Source organism: Salvelinus sp. IW2-2015, linkage group LG13 (genome assembly GCF_002910315.2).
Source record: "Salvelinus sp. IW2-2015 linkage group LG13, ASM291031v2, whole genome shotgun sequence".
In the NCBI taxonomy this organism is placed as follows: Eukaryota; Metazoa; Chordata; class Actinopteri; order Salmoniformes; family Salmonidae; genus Salvelinus; species Salvelinus sp. IW2-2015.
In genome coordinates, this window is record NC_036853.1 from 19,737,325 (window position 1) to 19,762,750 (window position 25,426).

At 42.7% G+C, this 25,426-nt stretch overlaps 1 protein-coding gene across 2 annotated transcripts; it reads right to left on the bottom strand.

Moving 5' to 3' along the window:
* Positions 1–71: 71 nt before the first annotated feature.
* Positions 72–24,954, bottom strand: LOC111972259 (protein zyg-11 homolog). Of its 2 annotated transcripts, none has more exons than XM_023999209.2 (18): positions 24,477–24,954; positions 23,858–24,023; positions 23,471–23,682; positions 23,061–23,378; positions 20,184–20,297; positions 19,703–19,819; positions 19,452–19,592; positions 19,128–19,304; positions 18,877–18,941; positions 17,221–17,320; positions 17,085–17,135; positions 10,075–10,233; positions 5,370–5,417; positions 4,946–5,143; positions 4,740–4,792; positions 4,502–4,599; positions 4,177–4,380; positions 72–4,094 (listed from the first exon to the last, which is right to left on the bottom strand). In XM_023999209.2, exons 1-18 carry the CDS (start codon positions 24,498–24,500, stop codon positions 4,078–4,080), a joined length of 2,262 nt encoding a protein of 753 aa, XP_023854977.1. In that variant the 5' UTR covers positions 24,501–24,954; the 3' UTR covers positions 72–4,077. The 2 variants fall into 2 exon arrangements, with proteins under 2 accessions (XP_023854977.1, XP_023854976.1); XM_023999208.2 differs by having other exon boundaries at positions 10,075–10,236.
* Between the last annotated feature and the right edge of the window lie 472 nt (positions 24,955–25,426).

The following is a 25,426-nucleotide window of genomic DNA, read 5'->3' on the forward strand; positions in this document are numbered from 1 at the left end:
TAATATTTTAGCAGATGGGTTAAGGATAAGTGTTTGAGATAAAGGGATACAGTACTCGTTTACAACCGATGGGGGGGGTGTACATTATTTATTTCAGAAACATGAAAACATGACCCTCAGCAGCAACATATGCAAATGCTTCCCCTTAGATCCACTCTGCACCCAGTTTCATTAAGAAATACCCATACTGAAAGAAGAAACCGACTGTCACATTAGGGGAATGCACAGACATGACTAAACATTCCCACAGCTTCAATCACAGTGCGGATGCAAACTCACATTTAATATTCTGCCAATATGTATATTAGGATACTGACTTTAGTTCACAAATCAGTTCTGTACATTGCCCTTGATGCCATAAAGAAGGGATAGTATGACCCATGCAGCAGTAGCAAGCACATACAATGTGTAGGCTGATTGAAATTGAGCATGTTGTGATTTGCCAGCAGCCATGAAATGTAATGTCAGCCTCAGTTGCATAGTGAATGAAGACAGGAGCAGTAGCCTATAGCAGGATCACGCTCAGAACGTTGCAGATAGAATTGCCATGAATAGAGCTGACATGATTCTGTTACTCTTCAAGTCAGAGGCATGTCTGTTACACACAGTGTATTTCTGATTCAAAACATTCCATAACGGTGTACCTACTGAACAAGGCCCTGATGGGAGAGCACAATCAAGATACAATTCCAAATTGACTGAAGCCGCATGCACTTCTTGTGTACATCTGAAAGGACTGRGTGGGGTTGAGCAATATGGTGAAAATTCAAGAGAGAAAGGTGGAGAAACTGACATTTTGCTTACACCTATTCAATTCTTTTACATCTAAATGAAGTGCCTAAAGGGTAGGGGCTATGGGTCGATTTGGGATTGAGCTACTCTGCTTCAGAATTCCCCCCTCAGTTTTGACTCCTTTGTTCCATTAAGTACCTCATTTGGAAATAAACCAAAGACATGTATTATTGTTTCCGTGCAACACCTTAAACACTTCGTTATAACGATTGTAGTTTAATCTCCCCCAATCCAGGTATATACAGCACGTACAAAATAGAATCCTCACACTCAGCCTCATACATGCTCCTGAATGTACTGACACTAGTACAAAGACACAACCAGCAAACACACACTCACCTATACCCATACACTGATACACACACAGAACCATTACCAACATACAGAAATATACAGGACTCAAGGAAAAAAATTGCCTTCATACTGTACAAAATTGTATTCTAAATATTGACCAATATATTTGCCATTTGTGTCCACAGGGGAAACCATATTTACTTTCCCAACATAATGTCTATTAACATAATTCAGAAGAACTCAAATTCTGGAGGTCCACAGTACTGCTGATTTATCACCCAACCCCCTAATCAGGGACTGATTCAGACCTGGGACCACAGGTGTGTGGTGGACTGTGGCTTTTCAGTTGATCCATCAAATAATTCATACATTTACATGAATCAATTAACTACCAGACTGAAAAGAAGTGCGCACTATGGACCTCCACGTCAACGTCCTGCTACAAACTCACTGGTGTCCAAATAATAGACCTAAGCTTCTGGAAAAATCTAAACATAATAATTCAGACAAACTCAAGCATGCTGGGAAAATCACATTGTCATGCAAATATATTAGCTAATCAGCCTATAAGAGGAGCTGGACTCAACCCCCACCAAGTATTTAACCCCTTATTTTTGTCACCAAACAGACTCCATATATATTTCCATAATTTTTTTCAACTGGTACCAAGGGACCTTCAGACGAGTCTTGTGATGCTGGGGGCGTCCTTGTGCAAACGTGTTTGTGAGTCTCACCTTTACACAGATTGTTCGGACGCAAACTGTTCGGACGCTACAGACAGAAGTTGGCAGATCGGCTATACCGACTTCTGACGAGTCCCAAGACGCTTGCAGCGGTCGTAGCGCAAAACAGAGAACACCCTCGTGTTCGTGAGAGTCTCATCTTTCCATAGAGGTGTCATAATAGTTTTGTAGGCCAAACCGTTCGGACGCTACAGACGAATTTGTGAGAAGATCGATTTTTGAGATGTCTCACGGTCTGACAAATACTGCTCTCACTCAGTCACCTTTCACCGCAAATGCGTTAGTGTTACATACAGTACCAGTCCAGAGATTGGACATTCCTACTCATTCAAGGATTTTTCTTTATTTTTACTATTTTCTACATTGCAGAATAATAGTGAAGACATCAAAACTATGAAATAACACAGATGTGTTATATATACAAAAAATTGTGTTAAATCAATATATTTTATATATTTGAGATTCTTCAAAGTAGACACCCTTTGCCTTGATGACAGCTTTGCACTCTTGGCATTCTCTCAACCAGCTTCATGAGTTAGTCACCTGGAATGCATTTCAAATAATAGGTGTGCATTTAAGTTAATTTGTGGAAGTTCATTCCTTCTTAATGCGTTTGAGCGAATCAGTTGTGTTGTGACAAGGTAGGGGTGGTATACAGAAGATAGCCCTATTTGATAAAAGACCAAGTCCATATTATGGCAAGAACAGATCAAATAAGCAAAGCGTCCATCATTACTTTAAGACATGAAGGTCAGTCAATGCGGAACATTTTAAGAACTTTGAAAGTTTATTCAAGTGCAGTCGCAAAAAACATCAAGCGCTATCTGGCTCTCATGAGGACCGCCACATGAAAGGAAGACCCAGAGTTAACGCCGCTGCAGAGGATAAGTTCATTAGAGTTGCCAGCCTCAGAAATTGCAGCCCGAATAAATGCTGAATAAAAGTAATAGACACATCTCAAAACAAATTGTTCAGAGGAGACTGCGTGAATCAGGCCTTCATGGTCAAATTGCTGTAAAGAAACCACTACTAAAGGACACCAATAAGAAGTTGAGACTTGCTTGGGTCAATAAACACACGCAATGGACATTAGACCGGTGGTAATCTGTCCTTTGGTCAGATGAGTCCAAATTTGAGATTTTGGGTTCCAACCACTGTGTCTTTGTGAGACGCAGAGTAGGTGAAAGGATGATCTCTGGATGAGTGGTTCCCACCGTGAAGCATGGAGGAGGTGTGATGGTGCTTTGCTGGGGACACTGTCTGATTTATTTAGAATTCAAGGCACACTTAACCAGCATGGCTAACACAGCATTCTGCAGCGATACGCCATCCCATCTAGTTCGCACTTTGTGAGACTATCATTTGTTTTTCCAACAGGACAATGACCTAATACACCTCCAGGCTGTGTAAGGGCTATTAGACCAATAAGGAGTGATGCATCAGATGACCTGCTCTCCACAATCACCCAACCTCAACCCAATCGAGATGGTTTGGGATAAGTTGGACTGCAGAGTGAAGGAACAGCAGCCAACAAGTGCTCAGCATATGTGGGAACTCCTTCAAGACTGTTGGAAAAGCATTCCAGGTGAAGCTGGTTGAGAGAATGCCAAGTGTGCGCAAAGCTGTCATTAAGGCAAGAATATCAAATATATTTTGATTTAACACTTTTTTGGTTACTACATGATTCCATGTGTTATTTCATAGTTTTGATGTCTTCACTATCATTCTACAACGTAGAAAATATAGTAAAAATAAATAAAAACCCTTGAATGAGTAGGTGTCCAAACTTTTGACTGCTACTGTAGGTGGATGCGGTGGATTGAGATGCATCCAATGCAAAAAAACTTCTCTAGTTTAAATTAACAGATTTTTATGGTGATTATTTTATTATGCTAATTAGATTTATGTGGGGGCATAGACATCAACGTTAGTGTTTTTAACCAACAACTCTATTTTCATAACTTTTTTTTCTTCATAATATTAATTTGCTTATCAGTAGCACGCATAAGTAGCCACATAGTACTACTTTTGCTTACCAAACTCAAGAAAACAGCAAGGTGTGTGTGCAAAGAAATGCATAGTTTTTGTCCTCTCATTCACTTTATAGCACCACCTTCAGACAGGATGGGGGGTGACAAGGTGTCTGTCCTCACCCCTGTCTAATGAACGCACTCCCGCACACACACACACACACACACACACTTTCAATGGCCTCTTGTCCTGAAGGTAGCAGTGGGATAGGTTCTGATCAGGGCTTGTCACCCTCTGGAGGAGGAAAACAGAATTTTTAACATTACTTTTAACATGTTCTGAAATTACACACTTCAAATAATTGTGTGTGTCTCACCTTTGTGTGTGTGGGGTTGTAGCGGGCAGCGAGTGTGTGTGTGTGTCTGTGTGGTCTGCCTGGTGCGAGCTTGGTGGCGCTGCAGGCTCTCCAGAATGCTCTCGGCCAATCGCATGACGTCTGCGTGGGTGTCGGGGTGTGTCTGGACCTTCTCCAACTGATGCAGACCTCCCTCCTCCAGCAGCATACTGCAGTACCGAGGGGCTGTGGGAGTTCAGAGAGATTACACTCACATCAATTATAGAAACTTTAAGATAGTGGTATGTGTGTGTCTCATCGTCCTCAACTGGAGACAGGCAGATAGGGGGATGTGCATGTGTCTCACCGTTCTTGCTGCAGACATGCTGCATGGCCCAGGCCGCCCACAGCTGAACGCCTGGGGTGTGGAAACACTCCAACAGGGGGAAGAAGGGGTTAAAGGACCTACAGAGGATGGGAAAGAGGGATGAGAGGTGGAGGAGAGAGGAGATCATCAACACTCAGGCTGCATCTCAATACTTTACAGTGTCTTCCTCTCCTTTTGCGAGTATATGGGGTTGTAAAGGTGTGTTCTGGGGTCTCACCTGTAGGCCACCATCTCACACGCTGGTGTCGGCCACTTCAGGATGGTAGAGTGCTGGAGGAGAGAGAGACACAGAACATGAGCCACATTTATAAACACATGAAGGTGGTGGGATAACATTACAACTCACTTTGACAACATACATACGTGAACACACGCACACAGACGCGCGCGCGCGCGCACCCCCCCACCCCCACCCACACGCACCAGTTGTTCTAGCAGGTCAGACCTCAGTGTGATACTGAGTGTCCAAGCAGCCTCTCCTCTGGAGGTGAGGTGGGCCAGTATCCCAGCAGCGAAGTAGGACACCTCCACCTCAGGGCTGTGGAGCAGGGAGCAGATGTGATCCAGGAAGCCCTGAACCATCAGCTCCACATGCAGCTCCCCAACCTCCGCTATGTTATTCTAAGGAGAGACAGAACCACAAAGTCAGCTCCCCCACTGTTCTACACCACTTCAAACAGGATGATTCAAACACTAAAACAACAGTATTGTCAGTATAGCTTCAGCTGAATTCACTAAGACCCTGTCCAGAAACAACCCCTTATGCACTCTGGCCACCTAGGGCTACCAGGGTTGGATGCCCACTAGAATAAATACACACATTCCTTCAGGGTTCACTATGACTCACCAGCAGCCCCAACACCTTCTGTTGGATGGAAGACTCAGAGGGGAATGACTGCAGAGAGAAAGAAAGAGGAAAAGAAAGACAGAGGCATGAGTGGGTCAGCTTGCACTTTAGGGTGACAGAGAGAGCGTAACTAGCACTTCGATAAACAGCTCTAGGGTCTGTGAGTGTGTGTGTTAGTGTGTGTTTGTTCACTTGCACCCACCCGCAATTGCTAAATAAACCATCCGCAATCGCCCGACCATACATTGAGAGTACAAAACATTAAGGACACCTGCTCGTTCCATGAAATAGACTGACCAGGTGAATCCAGGTAAAATTGTATGATTCCTTATTGATGTCACTTGTTAAATCCACTTCAATCAGTGTCGATGAAGGGGAAGGGACAGGTTAAATAATTGTGTATGTGTGCCATTCAGAGGGTGAATGGGCAAGACAAAAGATTTAAGTGCCTTTGAATGGGATATGGTAGTAGGTGCCAGGAGCACTGGTTTGAGTGTCAAGAACTGCAACGCTGCTGGGTTTTTCCACACTCAACAGTTTCCCATGTGTATCAAGAACGGTCCACCACCCAAAGGACATCCAGCCAACTTGACAACTGTGGGAAGCATTGGAGTCAACATGGGCCAGCATTCCTGTGGAACGCTTTCGACACCTTGTAGAGCCCATGCCCCGACGAATTGAGTCTGTTTGAGGGAAAAGGGGGGGTGCAACTCAAGACAATACTGTGCAGCCTTCTTCATCGACCTGGCCAAGGCTTTCGACTCTGTCAATCACCGCATTATTATCGGCAGACTCAATAGCCTTGGCTTCTCAAATGACTGCCTCGCCTGGTTCACCAACTACTTCTCTGATAGAGTTCAGTGTGTCAAATCGGAGGGCCTATTGTCTGGACCTCTGGCAGTCTCTATGGGGGTGCCACAGGGTTCAATTCTCAGGCCGACTCTTTTCTCTGTATATATCAATGATGTCGCTTTTGCTGCTGGTGATTCTCTGATCCACCTCTATGCAGACGACACCATTCTGTATACATCCTGCCCTTCTTTGGACACCGTGCTAACAAACCTCCTAACGAGCTTCAATGCCATACAACACTCTTCTGAGCCTCCAACTGCTTATAAATGCGAGTAAAACTAAGTGCATGCTCTTCAACCAATTGCTGCCTGCACCCTCCCGCCTGACTAGCATCACTACTACGGACGGTTCGGACTTAGAATATGTGGACAACTACAAATACCTAGGTGTCTGGTCAGACTGTAAACTCTCAACTTTGTTCTCAACTGGCCTACCTGATTAAATAAAAGGTGAAATAAAAATAAAATAAATATTAGGAAGGTGTCCTTAATGTTTTGTATACTCAATGCAGTGACGAATTTAGCATGTAAAGCGGGGAAGAATTTTTGTTTGTTGGGATGCATGCCAGCAAAGCCAATACACAACACAACACTAAACAATACATTAATTGCACTATAACGCTGACAAACTGTGCCCACAAACTGTTAGGGCCTAAAGCTGTCCCAACACCTTACCACTGCTACACCTGGCTATCAGCGGAGTCTTGTCTGGCAGCGAAACAGTTCATTCAACCTAATTTATTTAAAAAAAACATAGCTGATATGGCTGACTTGCTTAAAACAAATGTGGTTCTACTGACAATTGAGATGTACAAACTATGGCATAACGGGACGACAAGCATATAAGAGGCAATCCGTAATTTCAATTAACACATTAATAAGCGAGCTACGACGGACATATAACTACTTCTTCAGAACATCAATTGTTCAGAGGAGACTGCGTGAATCAGGCCTTCATGGTCAAATTGCTGTAAAGAAACCACTACTAAAGGACACCAATAAGAAGTTGAGACTTGCTTGGGTCAATAAACACACGCAATGGACATTAGACCGGTGGTAATCTGTAATCTGTAATCTAGAGCAACAGAATTCAGAACGTGGGCCGTTCTTACAGTATTCTCCCTGTATACCAAGTCAGAACCGTAGGATAAATAAAGGGGGCATATAAGCAGACAATGAAAGCTCTTACAATATTCAATGATTACATTTCTCTAAAAACAGGTTATAGGCTACATGTGCACCACCAAGTCAGAACAGTATGCGAAACTAAGAGGGGAAAATAGACCAAATTATTAGGGTGAGGCACATGGGCTACTAACATCTTACTACACAACATACACTTAGTATTACTTCCTTAGTTACAGTAAACATATCTCCCTGGCATATTACATAATTTATGCAGCAGCATACAAGACATTTGTCACCTTGTTGTGCTGTGCTCACTTGAACAGGAAGGTGGCGCAGCGGTCCTTCGTGGGCAAATTTTGTCATCAAACTTTGTCATCAAAGTCTGACATTCTCTGGATTTATGGTGCTTTCAAGACAACTGGGAACTCTGAAAAAAACAAGTTCGAATTATGATGACTTCATTGATCTTCAGGTCATAGCGCTAGAAAGAGGCCCGCGTTCCCGACTTACAATTCCGAGTTGGATGACCGTTCAAAACGTATTTTCCCAGTCGGAGCTAGTTTTTTCCCCAAGTACGCAGTTGTCTTGAACTCACTGAAGTTAGATTTCCCAGTTCCGAGTTAACAGTTGTTTTGAGTGCGGCAGAAATCATGCTGGATTGACAGCATGGTCAAGGTTGAATGTTTATAATTTTAAGTTTGGAACAGAGACCCTGAAACCCAGACTTGGAACCACACACCCACTGAACAGAATAGCAGGCTAGTGATTGCTTTGCAATGCTTGCAGTTAGCCACTGATTCCTTCCAAACCACTCAATATTGAATTTGCGATTTCCAACTTGTTGTGTGATGTTTATGTCCAATGGCCGATACTTTTTATCTATAATTTATCATCATATGACAAAGATTAAAAACGATTTGCAAGGACATTGTCGACTTGATTCATGATGATGACTGCTAGCTAATATTTTGAAAGCATAATGTTGACATGATCAGTCCAATCAAACTTACGGTAGATATAACGTGATTTGACTTCATTTTACTTGTGGGCAATGACCTTGAGCCTTGTTGGATGGGTACTTCTAATGTAAATCTATGGCAGCACCCAAAGGGCTTGAATTTCGAGCTCTCCCTGTAGGTTTTGTGGTGACGTAGTGTCCCCATGAGTGACAGAACACTGAGCCAATCATGGCGCAACTAGAGAACATTACCAACCCCTATGCTCCATAATTTTCGCTGCCTGCCCCACCACTACAGAAAGCACTGAGCTAGGCTGAAACACCTGCATTTTGGAGCTGCCTTAAGAAAGCAAAAAAAAGAGACCATGTTTATTTTTTGTAAAAAATGTGGGGCTCAAAAGCCTCACCTGCACTGAATGACGGGTAGACACTGACTCAATGTGTGATAAAGTGACAAACCCACCAATATAGAAAATGCGCTGAGATGACAGAACAATTTTTGGACAGGGGTTTAAGAACTTTTGGGGCTGGATTTAGATGCGTTTCTGCTTATAATTTCTGACATTTTTAGGGACCGGGGAGAAAATTCAATAACAAAAAAAGGGAATGATTTTCTGTGCAATTTTTTTTATTTATTGAACCTTTATTTAACTAGGCAAGTCAGTTAAGAACAAATTCTTATTTACAATAACGGCCTAGGAACAGTGGGTTAACTGCCTTGTTCAGGGGCAGAACGACAGATTTTTTACCTTGTCAGCTCGGGGATTCAATCTTGCAACCTTTCGGTTACTAGTCCAACGCGCCAAATGACATCAGTTTGACCGGTAGTAAGGAAATAMAAAGCTGTGAAAACGACCCAACATGTTTCTGATAACATTTCAGTTCGGCTTGGATGCATATTTTAGTGGTTGAAATACTAAATCAGCTTTTATGACGCTGAAGAAGATAGATATACCTGTAGAGGTGCTAACTGCGCATGCGCATTCTCTTAAGATGCTAAAAGAAAGAAATCATATTTCTCCACTCCTGTTCCCGAGTAAAAATGTTGCCTCCATTTAGTGTATAATTTTACTGCAAGAAATGCTTAATTCTGCAGGAGTTAATAATAAGGCTATATGAGAAGTTATAGACCTACAGTCAGTGTCCAGATTTCAGTTTCCATTTAACCCATCTGAACAGTAGGTTACAGTTACCTTGACGTGCCATAGGCCTATTTGAAGTCCACATCTTGTGACTGTTGAATTTGTATAGTGCCTCACAATCACACATAACATAACCGGCACTGCTATCATCCTCTTTTACCACTTTACCAAATCTTTCCCAAATATTACTTTTCTGGTCCTCTTTATTTTCAACTCCACATTTCGCAGCTTTTTCTCTTATTGAATTAAACTCCGACATTGTCCTCTTTGTCCTCTTTGTCCCTGTGGATCGATGTTAATTAACTTTTTCTGCCCGTTCCCAAAAGCATTTGGCGATAGGCGCGTAAGCAATATGGTGCGCGTACAGTTAGGCCCTCAAGTTTAGGCTTACGCACTAATGACAGATACGTTTCTTTCATTATTTAAGGCTATAGCCTATATATGTAAATTGCACAAGAATGATACATCTATGGATTCTTTAAGGTATTGTTGTTTTCCCTTTATTCACCCCACCCAGCTACCCTTCCTCCACACAATATTTAATGACCCTTAACCCACCCGCGGATATAACTACAGGGACTGTGGGTTATGAGTCAACCTGTGCATCACGAGTGTGTGTGTACTACCTCCAGTACTTTGATGAACAGGTCCAGTCCCTGGTTCTCTATAAAATGGCGGCAGGTGGTTGGTGATTCGTCAGTGAGGTTCCAGAGTGCGCTCAGTGTGAACTTGAGGGTGGCGTCCACCACACCCTGAGTAGCCTTCTGATGCACAATGTGGAGAAGCTGCTGCAGAGGGAGGGAGGGAGACAGAGAGACACACACACACACACACACACACAAAGAGAGAGCGAGAGACAGAGGAGAGAGAGAGAGGGGGGTTAGAAAGAGTGTGAAGTGGGATAAAGATGGTGAACATTAGTCTTAAAATTATTATTTATTTTTTTACACCCTGCAAACAGCAATTGACCCTTTTTGGTATTTTATTAGGATCCCCACCAGCTGTTGCTAAAGCAGCTGCTACTCTTCCTGGGGTACACATAAAACATGACATAATACAGAACATTAAAAGACAAGAACAGCTCAAGGTCAGAACTTCATGAATGTAAAAACAGCACACAGCCTACTTATCAATACATACACACAAAATATCTAGGTCGGGCCGGGCGCAGTGCATGTTGACACGGTCGCTAGGTGCACAGTGTTTCCTCCGACACATTGGTGCGGCTAGCTTACGGGTTAAGTGGGCATTGTGTCAAGAAGTAGTACGGCTTGGTTGGGTTGTGTTTCGGAGGACGCATGGCTCCCGACCTTCGCCTCTCCCGAGTCCCGAAACCATGAAATTGCGGAGAAAATGGGGTAAAAATAATAAATAATTAAACGTTGAAGAGTAGAGGGCCTAGAGAGCTGTTCTGCGGTACACCATACCCTACATGTTTGACATTAGAGACATTTTCTTGAAAGAAAACCCTTTGAGTTCTATTAGATASATAGCTCTGAATCCACGATATGGTAGAGGTTGAAAAGCCATTACATTAAAGTTCAACAACAGGTTACGGTCAAAATCAAAGGCTGCACAGAAATCTAAATCAAATCTAGCTCCCACAATCTTATATTAATCCATTTCTTTCAAACAATCATCAGTAAATTTGTATCAGTGCTGTACACTGAGTGTCCTCTATAAGCATGCTGAAAGTCTGTTGTCAATTTGTTAACAGAGAAATTGCATTGTATTTGGTCAAACACCATTTTGTACGACAGTTTGCTAAAAACTTGCAGCAAGCTGATACGTCTGCTGTTAGAACCAGTAAAGAACGCTTTATCCCTCTTGGGTAGCGGAATGACTTTGGCTTCCCTCTAGGCCTGAGGACAAAGACTTTCCTCTAGGCTCAGATTAAAGATATGACAGATAGGAGTGGCTATAGTCAGCTACCATCCTCAGTATCTGTCCATCTAAGTTGTCAATGCCAAGAGGTTTGTCATTATTGATAGATAACAATAATGTTTCCACCTCTCCCACACTAACTTTACAAAATTCGAACTTACAATGCTTTTCTTTCATCATGCACTTTTTTTTAATGCAAGAATAGGATGCTCAATGTTCGTTGTTGGCATTTCCTGCCTAAGTTTGCCCACTTTACCAATGAAGTAATCGTTCAAATAATTGGCAACATCAAATAGTTTTGTGATAAGACATCTGATTTGATGAAAGTTGAATTTGTCTTTCTGCCCATAATTTAATTTTGAAGCACATCAAAGATCTTTCCATCATTCTTTATACTTAATTGATCTTGGCTTTATTAGTTTCTTCTTTTTGATGAGTTTAGTCACATATTTCTCAATTTCCAGTAAGTCAGATGCGCAGCCAGACTTATTAGCTACTCCTTTTGCTCCAACTATCAACTATAGTTTTCCAATTCCTCTTCAAACCATGGAGCCTTAACATTTCTGACAGTCAGTTTCTTAAAAAGGTGCATGTTAAATCAATAACTGGGAGACGCAATTTCATAAAAATTCATCAAGTGCAGCATCTGGATGCTCCTTATTAATCACATCAGACCAACAAATATTTTTTACATCATCAACATGAGTCACAGCTAAATCTTTTGAATGATCTGTTATACACTATTTTAGTCCAGCTTTTGGAACTACGGCTCTCCTAGATATAGCCACTATATTGTGATCACTGCATCCAATGGGTACAGCTTCAGAACAAAGTTATACGGTATTAGTAAAAATGTGATAAATACATGTGGATGATCTTGTTCTTGTAGTGTTTGTAAACAACCTAGTAGGTTGATTAATAACCTGAACCAGATTACAGGCCCTGGTTACAGTGAGAAGCTTCCCACAGGTTTGACAGCTTGATGAAAACCAGTCAATATTCAGGTCCCCAAGAAAGTAGACCTCTGTTTACATCACATACACTATCAAGCATTTCACACGCATTATTTAGATACTGACTGTTAGCACTTGGTGGCCTACAGCAACATCCCGAAAGACTAGGCTTTAGATGAGGCATGTGAATCTGCCTCATCTAAACTTGACATGAGATCTTCTCTAAGCAATACAGGGATATGGCACTTAATATACAGTGCAATCGGAAAGTATTCAGACCCTTTCGTACTGTTTCAGCCTTATTTTAAAATGGATGAAATAAAAATCTACACACAATACCCCATAATGACAAAGCAAAAACTGTTTTTTAGAAATTGTAAATTTAAAAAAGTATTTACATAAGTATTCAGAGCCTTTGCTATGAGACTCGAAATTGAGCTCATGTGCATCCTGTTTCCATTGACCATCATTGAGATGCTTCTACAACTTGATTGGAGTCCACCTGTGGTAAATTCGATTGAATTGGACATGATTTGGAAAGGCACACACCTGTCTATATAAGGTCCCACAGTTGACAGTGCAAAAACCAAGCCATGAGGTCGAAGCAATTGTCAGTAGAGCTCCGAGACAGGATTGTGTTGAGGCAGAGATCTGGGGAAGGCTACCAAAACATTTCCGCAGCATTGAAGGTCCCCAAGAACACAGTAGTCTCCATCATTCTTAAATGGAAGAAGTATGGAACCACCTAGAGACTCTTCCTAGAGCTGGCCGCCAGCCAAACTGAGTAATCGGGGGAGAAGGGCCTTGGTCAGGGAGGTGACCAAGAACCCGATGGTCACTCTGACAGAGCTCCTRCTTTGAGATGGGAGAACCTTCCAAAAGGACAACCATATCTGCAGCACTCCACCAATCAGGCCTTTATGGTAGAGTGGCCAGACGGACACCACTCCACCACTCCTCAGTGGCCCGCTTGGAGTTTGCCAAAACGCACCTAAAGGACTCTCAGATCATGAGAAACAAGATTCTCTGGTCTGATGAAAACCTGAATGCCAAGCGTCACGTCTGGAGGAAACCTGGCTCCATCCCTACGCTGGCACCATCTCTACGGTGAAGCATGGTGGTGGCAGAATCATGCTGTGGGGATGTTTTTCAGCGGCAGGGACTGAGAGACTAGTTAGGATCGAGGGAAAGAATACCAAAGTTAATAACCACTTTAGGAGCCAACTAATGCTCTTAAATCGTATCCTGACATCAACAGCAGATGGGAGTTGTATTCATAACATTAACATACATTGAGAAAACAAGTTATATTAAGTGGCTAGCTAGCTCGTTACGGTATCTCTGTGCATTCAAATTGTAATTGATTAAATGCAATTGTGTTCGTTGCCCCTAGCATATGCCTGCCCATACCATAACCCCACCACCACGGGGCACTCTGTTCACAATGTTGACTTCAGCAAACCGCTCGCCCACACGATGCCATCTGCCCAGTACAGTTGTAACTGAGATTCATCTGTGAAGAGTATACCTCCAGCATGCCAGTGGCCATAGAAGGTGAGCATTTTCCCACTGAAGCTGGTTACGATGCCGAACTGCAATCAGGTCAAGACCTAGGTGAGGACGACGAGCAGACAGATGAGCTTCCTTGAGATGGGTTCTGACAGTTTGTGCAGAAATTCTTCAGTTGTGCAAACCCCCAGTTTCATCAGATGTCGGGTGGCTGGTCACAGATGAACCCGCAGGTAAAGAAGCCGGATGTGGAGGTCCTGGGCTAGCGTGGCTAGACATTAGAGGTCGACCGTTTATGATTTTTCAACGCCGATACCGATTATTGGAGTACCAAAAAAAGCAGATACCGATTAATTGGCCGATAATTTTTTATTTATTTGTAATAATGACAATTACAACAATACTGAATGAACACTTATTTTAACGTAATATAATACATCAATAAAATCAATTTAGCCTCAAATAAATAATGAAACATGTTCAATTTGGTTTGAATAATGCAAAAACAAAGTGTTGGAGACGAAAGTAAAAGTGCAATATGTGCCATGTAAGAAAGCTAACGTTTAAGTTCCTTGCTCAGACCATGAGAACATATGAAAGCTGGTGGTTCCTTTTAACATGAGTCTTCAATATTCCCAGGTAAGAAGTTTTAAGTTGTAGTTATTATAGGAATTATAGGACTATTTCTCTCTATACAATTTGTATTTCATATACCTTTGACTATTGGATGTTCTTATAGGCACTTTATTGCCAGTGTAACAGTATAGCTTCCATCCCTCTCTTCGCTCCTACCTGGGCTCAAACCAGGAACACATCGACAACAGCCACCCTCGAAGCAGCATTACCCATGCAGAGCAAGGGGAACAACTACTCCAAGTCTCATAGCGTTTCAAACGTCACTCGCTCTTAGCGCGCACCCCGCTAACTAGCTAGCCATTTCACACCGGTTACACCAGCCTAATCTCAGGAGTTGATAAACAGCACAATGCTTGAAGCATTGCGAAGAGCTGCTGGCAAAACGCACGAAAGTGCTGTTTGAATGAATGCTTACGAGCCTGCTGGTGCCTACCATCMCTCAGTCAGACTGCTCTATCAAATCATAGACTTAATTATAACATAATAACACACAGAAATACGAGCCTTAGGTCATTAATATGGTCGAATCCAGAAACTATCATCTCGAAAATCAAACGTTTATTCTTTCAGTGAAATACGGAACCGTTCCGTATTTTATCTAACGTATGGCATCCATAAGTCTAAATATTCCTGTTACATTGCACAACCTTCAATGTTATGTCATAATTACGTAAAATTCTGGCAAATTAGTCCGCAACAAGCCAGGCGGCCCAAACTGTTGCATATACCCCGACTCTGCGTGCAATGAATGCAAGAGAAGTGACACAATTTCACCTGGTTAATATTGCCTGCGAACCTGGATTTATTTTAGCTAAATATGCAGGTTTAAAAATATATACTTCTGTGAATTGATTTCAAGAAAGGCATTGATGTTTATGGTTAGGTACAGTCGCGCAACGATTGTGCTTTTTTCGCAAATGCGCTTTTGTTAAATCATCCCCCGTTTGGCGAAGTTGGCTGTCTTTGTTTGGAAGAAATCGTCTTCACACACTTCGCAACYAGCCAGGCGGCCCAGACTGCTGCATATACCCTGACTCTGTTGCAAGAGAAGTGACACAATTTTCAGGTACACGTTGGAGCAACGACAGTCCTTTTTCGCGAATGCGCAACGCAGGACACGCTAGATAAACTAGTAATATCATCAACCATGTGTAGTTAACTAGTGATTATGATTGATTGATTTTTTTAATAAGATAAGTTTAATGCTAGGTAGCAACTTACCTTGGCTTCTTACTGCATTCGCGTAACAGGCAGGCTCCTCGTGGAGTGCAAAGCAAGGCAGGAGGTTAGAGCGCTGGACTAGTTAACCGAAAGGTTGCAAGATTGAATCCCCGAGCTGACAAGGTAAAAATCTGTCGTTCTGCCCCCGAACAAGGCAGTTAACCCACCGTTCCTAGGCCGTCATTGAAAATAAGAATGTGTTCTTAACTGACTTGCCTAGTTAAATAAAGGTGTAAAAAAAAAAAAAAAATCTGTGTCCAAAAATACCGATTTCCGATTGTTATGAAAACTTGAAATCGGCACTAATTAAAATCGGGCCCTAATTAATCGGCCATTCCGATTAATCGGTCGACCTCTACTAGACATGGTCGACGGTTGTGAGGCCGTTGGACGGAATGCCAAATTCTCTAGAACAACATTGATGGTGCCTTATGGTAGAGGAAATTAACATTAAAGTCTCTGGCAACAGCTCTGGTYGACATGCATACAGTCAGCATGCCAATTGTACGCTCCCTCAAAACTTGAGACATCTGTAGTATTGTATTTTAGAGAGGCCATTTATTTTCCCCAGCACAAGGTGATGCTGTTTAATCAGCTTCCTGATATATAATGCTCACTAACTAGGATGTAAACAAATTTGTGTACCAAATTTGAAAGAAATAAGCTTTTTATGCACATGGAAAGTTTCTGGGATCTTTTAATTCAGCTCATGAAACATACACTTGACATGTTGCGTTTATTTTTTTGTTCTGTGTATTTAGCCTTTAATTTTTTTTAAAATAAAAATAAAAGTCCATTGGAGCCCTGCGATTGGTTGCCCAGAATTCTGGGGTGGGGCTTAGCGAAGGGTAAATAATTTAGAAGGGGAAAGTGTACACAGCATAGAAACATTAGGAACAACTACTCTTTCCATGACACAGGCGAATCCAGGTGAAAGCTATGATCCCTTATTAATGTCACTTGTTAAATCCACTTCAAATCAGTGTAGATGAAGGGGAGACAGGTTAAAGAAGGATTTTTATGCCTTGAGAATGTGTGCAATTCAGAGGGTGAGTGGGAAAGACAATATTTAAGTGCCTTTAACGGGGTATGGAAGTAGGTGCCAGGCGCACCGGTTTGAGTGTGTCAAGAACTGCAACGCTGCTGGGTTTTTCACGCTCAACAGTTTCCCGTGTATATCAAGAAGTCCACCACCCAAAGAACACTCAGCCAACTTGACACAACTGTGGGAAGCATTGAAGTCAACATTGGCCAGAATCCCTATGGATGCTTGACACCTTGTAGAGTCCCATGCCCCGACGAATTAAGGCTGTTCTGAGGGCAAAAGGGGGTGGAACTCAATAACTGAGAAATGTTCCTAATGTTTTGTACACTCAGTGTATGTGGAGCTGTTTGAATGGAGGGTGTAAAATGTGTTTAGTGAACAGTTTTACCTTCACTATGAAGAGCTCTGCGCCCAGCTGTGCCGTCTGTTCTGTAGACAACTGAAGTTAAACACACAAATGTTAGTAAAGGCCAAACCATAGACACATTTCTAATGCCTTATTATGCACGCGCGTGCACACACACCTTGGCAGCCAGTATAGAGATGATAGCCACAGCCATCCTCTGCATGTTCTGGTCCTCATGGTTACATAACCACTGCATCACCAGCTTAGCTGCTTCAAACCTATAATATAGACCACACACACTGTACAACGGATACGCATATACACTGTACATACTACGTTTCTTGTAAGAAATAGGGCTCTATTTTGGGCTGGCGGTAAGAAGGCGCAAGTGTCAAACATGTGCAATTTGGTTAAAATAATGCAAAACCTAAGGCTTGTATTTCTGTGTGTTTATTATATTATAATTAACTCTATGATTTGATAGAGCAGTCTGACTGAGCGGTGGTAGGCAGCAGCAGGCTCGTAAGCATTCATTCAAACATTCAAATTGCACTTTTACTTTCTTCTCCAACACTTGGTCATTAATATGGTCAAAACCAGGAAACTATCATTCCGAATACAAATCGTTTATTCTTTCAGTGAAATACGGAACCGTTACGTATTTTATCTAACGGGTGGCATCCATAAGTCTAAATATTGCTGTTACATTGCACAACCTTCAATGTTATGTCATAATTACATAAAGTTCTGGCAAAACTGTTGCATATACCCTGACTCTGCGTGCAATGAACGCAAGAGAAGTGACACAATTTCCCTAGTTTAATATTGCCTGCTAACATACATTTATTTAAACTAAATATGCACGTTTAAAAAAATATACTTCTGTGTATTGATTTCAAGAAAGGCATTGATGTTTATGGTTAGGTACATTCGTGCAACGATTGTGCTTTTTTCACAAATGCGCTTTTGTTAAATCATCCCCCATTTGGCAAAGTTGGCTGTCTTTGTTAGGAAGAAATCGTCTTCACACAGTTCGCAACGAGCCAGGCGGCCCAAACTGCTGCATATACCCTGACTCTGCTTGCACAGAACGCAAGAGAAGTGACACAATTTCCCCAGTTAAAATAAATTCATGTTAGCAGGCAATATTAACTAAATATGCAGGTTTAAAAATATATACTTGTGTATTGATTTTAAGAAAGGCGTTGATGATTATGGTTAGGTACACATTGATGTAATGACAGTGCTTTTTTCACGAAAGCTCTTGTTAAAATCACCCATTTGGCGAAGTAGGCTGTGATTCAATGATAAATTAACAGGCACCGCATCGATTATATACAACGCAGGACAAGCTAGATAAACTAGTAATATCATCAACCATGTGTAGTTAACTAGTGATTATGTTAAGATTGATTGTTTTTTATAAGATATGTTTAATGCTAGCTAGCACCTTACCGTGGCTCCTTGTTGCACTCGCGTAACAGGTAGCCAGCCTGCCACGCAGTCTCCTCGTGGAGTGCAATGTAATCGGCCATGATCGGTGTCCAAAAATGCAGATTACCGATTGTTATGAAAACTTGAAATCAGCCTTAATTAAATCGGCCATTCCAATTAATCGGTCGACTTCTAAATCAAAACCCATCCCTTTCACGCTACCGCCAGCTATTGCCCACATAATTCTGATAGTGAAATTAGCAAAAATATTCCTGACAAACCCCTGAACCTATAGTGCACTTAGATTTACCATTGCGTTAGGTTTTTTCAAATAGAGCTCCTAATTTTAAGGGATAAATGTATCTACAGTAAGTCAACGTAACTAAAAATGTATGTGTACCTGTTGAAGGGAACCTCCTGCAGTATGCGGTCACTGCACAGAGAGAGCAGGCAATTCTTCTGCAACTGGAAAGAGAGGATCCAAGATGGCAGTCAGAGACCAAACAAAACACACACTCTGGCCTCGTCCTCAAACAGCCCCTAGCTTGTCTGTGTTTGCAGATGGGAAGAAACTGAATATGTGTAAACAATTTGGTGGAGAAGGTGAGAGAGTGTGTGTGTGTGTGTGTGTGTGTGTGTGTGTGTGTGCACCTGTTGGTGGTTAGGGAAGGTGCACATGGCCTCCAGCAGTAGTTGAGTGACTGTGCCCAGCAGTCTAACAGGTATGCCCGCTGCCAGGTCCTGCTTGGTCAGGTTAAACACACATGCACTGGCTGCCAACTGGACGTTCAGGGTGGCAGGGTGGTTCTTCATCCCCAAAACTACCAACTAAAGAGAACGATAGAGGGCGAGAGAGATAGGGAGAAGAGAAGAAATGACTCATTACTTTATAAAAAGTTGTACCACTGACTAAGAGCCAGTCTGTAGTAAGATTTAGGTGGAGGAGACAGAATGACAAAGTGTGTGTGTGTTTACCTTGAGTATGTCAGGGCGTGGTTTCTCCATGACGTGTGTGAGACTGAAGAGATGAAACAGAGCCTCTCTGACAAAGCCCTCCCTCTCACTGTAGCGACGCAGCGCCTCACAGATCTGAGTCTCATTGGCCTCTCCTGTCACCTGTCACAGAGGACATACACAACACGTAGTGCTCTCAATATGCTGCTTCCTCTACACAAAGGCAACGTAGCAAGAGAGACAGAGAGAAAAAAAGAGACAGTGAGACCCACCTTGAGGCTGCCCTTTCCATTGAGGAAGTCAGAGAAGCCAGCGTCTGTAGCCAGCAGACCAACAAAGGTCATCCCTGGACGCTCCTCTACAAACGCCTTGACCGCCGCATCCGTCACCTGGCATAACACACACACACACCAGGTAAACACTCTACACCAGGGGTCCCCAACTACATTCACCCGTGAGCGGATGATCGGGGGACCAGAACAAAATTGCAAATTGACCATAAGAATCCCCAAAAGACTTAGCATTTGACAAAAACAGATGCCTCTGTATTCATGAGTGGGAATACCTGGGAACAGATTTCGTAAATGAAAATCAATTTGAGCTGATTGTGTGTGATTTAACAGTCTTTATGTCCAACATCGAAAATCACAATAGGTCCGCCTATTGGTGAACCCTGCTCTACACACACAGCCAGGTCTGCAATACACCCACTCACAACTCAAGTCAACTAAACTCATAGTCTGTTTCAAGTACCTGTTTGCGTCCAGACACATCCAGCGAGACCAGAGCAGGCAGGATTCCAGGCTCACCCAGCAGCTGACGAGCCACATCTGACGTGAACTGTTTATCATCACTGATGTCCAGGTGCTGCATGGTTAGGTTCACACACACACAAGAATCAGAAGCATGAGTATCATAAGTAAAACCATTAGAGCACCGCAAGTAAAGTTAAGGGATAGCTAACAATCACAGTGACGGATCACTAAAAAGGTTTTAGAAACTTAGCTCAGCAATGTACACTACATGACAAAAAGTATGTGGACACCTGCTTGTCGAACATCTCATTCCAAAATCATGGGCATTAATATGGAGTTGGTCCCCCCTGTGGTGCTATAACAGCATCCACTCTTCTGGGAATGCTTTCCAATAGATGTTGGAACATGCGAGGACTTGCTTTCATTCAGCCACAAGAGCATTAGTGAGGTCGAGAACTGATGTTGGGGCAATTTGGCCTGGCTCGCAGTCAGCGTTCCAATTCATCCCAAAGGTGTTCGATGGGGTTGAGGTCAGGGCTCTGTGCATCCAGTCAAGTTCTTCCACACCTATCTCGACAAACCCTTTCTGTATGGACCTCGCTTTGTGCATGGGGGCATTGTCATGCGGAAACAGGAAAGGGCTATCCCCAAATTGTTGCCACAAAGTTGGAAGCATAGAATCGTCTAAAACGTAATTGTATGCTGTATCGTTAAGATTTCCCTTCACTGGAACTAAGGGACCTAGCCCGAAAAATGAAAAACAGCCCCAGACCACCTGACGTTGCTTCTAGAGGCAGTTTGGAACTTGGTAGTGAGTGCTGCAACCGAGGACAAACAATTTCTATGCGCTACGTGCTTCAGCAATTGGCGGTCCCATTCTGTGAGCTTGTGTGGCCTACCAATTCATGGCCGAGCCATTGTTGCCCCTGAACGTTGCCACTTCACAATAACTGCACTTACAGTTGACCGGGGAAGCTCTAGCAAGGCAGAAATGTGACGAACTGACTTGTTGGAAAGGTTGCATCCTATGATGGTGCCTTGTTGAAAGTCACAGCTCTTCAGTAAGGCCATTCTACTGCCAATGTTTGTATATGGAGATTGCATGGCTGTGTGCTGAGTTTTATACACCTGTCAGCAACAGGTGTGCCTGAAATTACAGAATCCCTCATGTAAAGGGTTGTCCACATATTAGTATGTATATGTACAGTTGAAGTCGGAAGTTGACATACACTTAGGTTGGAGTCATTAAAACTCGTTTTTCAACCACTCCACAAATGTCCTGTTAACAAACTATAGTTTCGGAGGGTCGGATAGGACTTGGACTTTGTGCATGACACAAGTAATATTTCCAACAATTGTTTACAGACAGATAATTTCACTTATAATTCACTGTATCACAATTCCAGTGGGTCAGAAGTTTACATACACTAAGTTGACTGTGCCTTTAAACAGCTTGGGAAATTCCAGAAAATTATGTAATGGCTTCAGAAGCTTCTGACATCATTTGAGTCAATTGGAGGTGTACCTGTGGATGTATTTCAAGGCCCACCTTCAAACTCAGTGCCTCTTTGCTTGACATCATGGAAAAATCTAAAGAAATCAGCCAAGACCTCCACAGGTCTGGTTCGTCCTTGGGAGCAATTTCCAAACGCCTGAAGGTACCACATTCATCTGTACAAACAATAGCACTCAAGTATAAACACCATGGGACCACGCAGCAGTCATAACGCTCAGGAAGGAGACGCATTTTGTCTCCTAGACATAAACATTCTTTGGTGCAAAAAGTGCAAATCAAACTCAGAACAACAGCAAAGGACCTTGTTTCCGCCAGCATCTTCACGGGTACAAAATTATCTATATCCACAGTAAAATGAGTCCTATATCGACATAACCTGAGAGGCCGCTCAGCAAGGAAAAAGCCACTGCTCCAAAACCGCCATAAAAAACAGACTACGGTTTGCAACTGCACATGGGGACAAAGATCGTACTTTTTGGAGAAATGTACTCTGGTCTGAAGAAACAAAAATAGAACTGTTTGGCCATAATGACCATCGTTATGTTTGGAGGAAAAAGGGGGAGGCTTGCAAGCCGAAGAACAACATCCCAACCGTGAAGGACAGGGGTGGCAGCATCATGTTGTGTGGATGCTTTGCTGCAGGAGGGACTGGTGCACTTCACAAAATAGATGACATCATGAGGCAGAAGAATTATGTGGATATATTGAAGCAACATCTCAAGACATCAGTCAGGAAGTTAAAGCTTGGTCGCAAATGGGTCTTCCAAATGGACAATGACCCCAAGCATACTTCCAAAGTTGTGACGAAATGGCTTAAGGACAACAAAGTCAAGGAATTGGAGTGGCCATCACAAAGCCCTGACCTCAATCCTATAGAAAATTTGTGGGCAGAACTGAAAAAGTGTGTGCAAGCAAGGAGGCCTACAAACCTGACTCAGTTACACCAGCTCTGTCAGGAGGAATGGGACAAAATTCACCCAACTTATTGTGGGAAGCTTGTGGAAGGCTACCTGAAAAGTTTGACCCAAGTTAAACAATTTAAAGGCAATGCTACCAAATACTAATTGAGTGTATGTAAACGTCTGACTCACTGGGAATGTGATGAAAGAAATAAAAGCTGAAATAAATAATTCTCTCTATTATTCTGACATTTCACGTTCTTAAAATAAAGTGGTCATCATAACTGACCTAAGACAGGGAATTTTTACTTAGATTTAATGTCAGGAATTGTGAAAAACTGAGTTTAAATGTATTTGGCTAGGGTGTATGTCAACTTAAACTGTATACATGTATATTACACACACCTTATAGTGGAGGAAATCAATGTAAAACTTCAGCATTAGAGCTGTCCCCACCCACCTGCAGTGCCTTCAGTTGTCCAATGACAGCCAGTAGCTGGGCAGTGCTCATCTCCAGCCTCTTCAGCTGGTGTAGTGTTAGTGACCTCAGCCTCTCTCTTAGTCCCAGTAGAGGGTTGAGGTTGGTTACTGAGGTGTTGGACAGGTCCAGGCTCTCCAGACGGGACAGGGAACACACATCAGCCAGCCCAGAGTCGTAGAAGTCCACGTTGGCCAGGGAGAGAGACCGCAGCCCCTGGAGAGAGCTGAAACAGTGACATGACGGTTCCTCCAGAGAGGACATGGTCAGACCTGTAAGGACCAACCGCTGCAAGCTCTCCTGGGGGGAGAGGAAGAAGGGGGAGAGTGAGAAGAAGAAGAGTGTTTGTGGGTGTCTGTAACTGCTGGAGGCTCTCTTATTAGTGTGTTTACCCGGCAGTGTTTGTTGGAGGCAAGGCCATGTAGTATGTCAGAGATTGTGAGGTCAGCGTTGACCCTAGCAGCGTCCAGCTCCAGCAGGCGGTGAGGACAGAGCGCTCTCTGGAACGCCTCGGCAGAGATACGGGCCGTACGGATACACGCACGACGCAGCCGAAGGTACTCACTGCTACGAAACACTCCTACTGTACTGTCATTCAACAGACCTAGAAACACACACATACACACCTTTTTTGTTAGAGCGGAGACTAAATCATTTAAGGCCTGGAATTTGCTCATTACTGCTCTAGACACTGCCTGTTTTGTGTTTTCTACTAATGATCAATGTAAGGATCTAAGCTTGGATCTGTGACGGTTGACTACTTCATCCTCCTTGCTCACCTTCAGTGGCCATCTTAGCCAACAGCTGGTCAGCTAGCTCCTGGGGAAACAGCAGAGAGTCTCTGAGACAGAGAGATCCATCAGCATGCTTCACACAGAACCTCTCCAGGTTCCTACTGACGTAGGACAGACACAGATCCGTCAGAGATGCAGGGGATGCCTCATCCTGGAACACACAAGGCAAGAGATCACCATTAGACACTTCAAGGCAGTACTCCAAAATGGCATACCAAACATTTGAATAGTTATAATGTCCAAAGTTAAAATAGTCGCCAATGAGACCTGTTATCCAGATACACACAGGAGGAGGTAGAGAACGTCTCGTGGTGGTAATTTGTGAAAAATAAAACAAGACACCTCCAGCTAAGGACAGGTTTAACTAGCCAGCAACGTTACGTTAGCGATCGTCGTGGATCAAATTTCAGCAGGTACCGTTATATAGTTAGCTAGTTACTGATTTGCGCTCGAAAACCCAAGGCATTATAATCAAGGTATTCTGCCTCATCCCAAGGTAGCTAGTTGGTGTCTATGAATAGGCTAGTTAGCTAACGTTAACTGTATGCCTTTTTCGATCAATGCACGACTGAATGTTAGAAATGTAAAGCGAAAAAAAACTCACCATGTTCAAAAAATGTAAGACCATATCATGCACACAGTGATAGTTGAAACAGCCGGGAAGGCTCGATACCTGACCAAAAATAAATATAGCTTTGGCCTCGGTTCGTCTTGTTAACTTGCTACTGTACCTAGATAGCCTAATCTAGCTGAAACTAGTTTTTGCGAAGAGCTAACAACTAACGTTAGCTAGCAGCTAGCTAACTTGTTGGTACGAAACGAGATGTTCCTGCAACAATGGACGGTTGTGAACATTTTCCGAATTCATTTTCAGACCATGTTCGTTAGTTAACAAGGCTAATACTTCTCTCTAAATCAACACACAGCCAGTTTGAACGTAAACATTCACCGGAGAAAACGATAGATGTAGCTATTTTTGTTGACAGACAGTAAACAAAGGTCATGTCACAGGAAGTACATCACCAGCTAGGAAGCTATTATTTACAGTCTATGCTAGGAATATACAGGGCGCTTTCGAGGATGAATGTTGTCTAGTCCCCTTTAAAAGTTGTTGCATTATGGGGATACACATTGTCCGACTGCGCCTGTAGTATATGGAGCTATATATACACCTTTAATGTTGATGTGATCAAAGGTCATTCGGTTTTTTATAAAGTCGCTTTCAAGTCACTGATCATGGCTAGAAGGGATCCAGCTTTTGTAAAATAACGTCAAAGGTATATTTGTTTCGAATTTTATCAACCCGTTTCCAAACCTTAACCAACTTATCCTAACCTGCTGTGTTAATTATCCAAATCTTCTACGAAAAGTCACATCTGACGTTAATTTGACAACAATTATAGCCATGACTGCCTGCAGGGCTGCCAACTTTTGAAGAAAGTTTGGAGTGAGATTTGCTGTATGAATTTCATTGCCCCATGGCACAACCCCTAGTTGGCGATTCAGGGGGTTTTCCCCGGGGAATATTTTATTGTTTTAAAGCTCATTTTCTGT

Coding starts and splice junctions, on each gene's coding strand:
- LOC111972259 (XM_023999208.2), bottom strand. CDS start 24,500: ATGGTCTTACATTTTTTGAACATG. Junction 20,298..23,060: donor GACAACTGAAGGCACTGCAG/GTGGGTGGGGAC, acceptor CTAACCATGCAG/CACCTGGACATCAGTGATGA. Junction 4,793..4,945: donor CTGACCTGCTAGAACAACTG/GTGCGTGTGGGT, acceptor TCTCTCCTCCAG/CACTCTACCATCCTGAAGTG.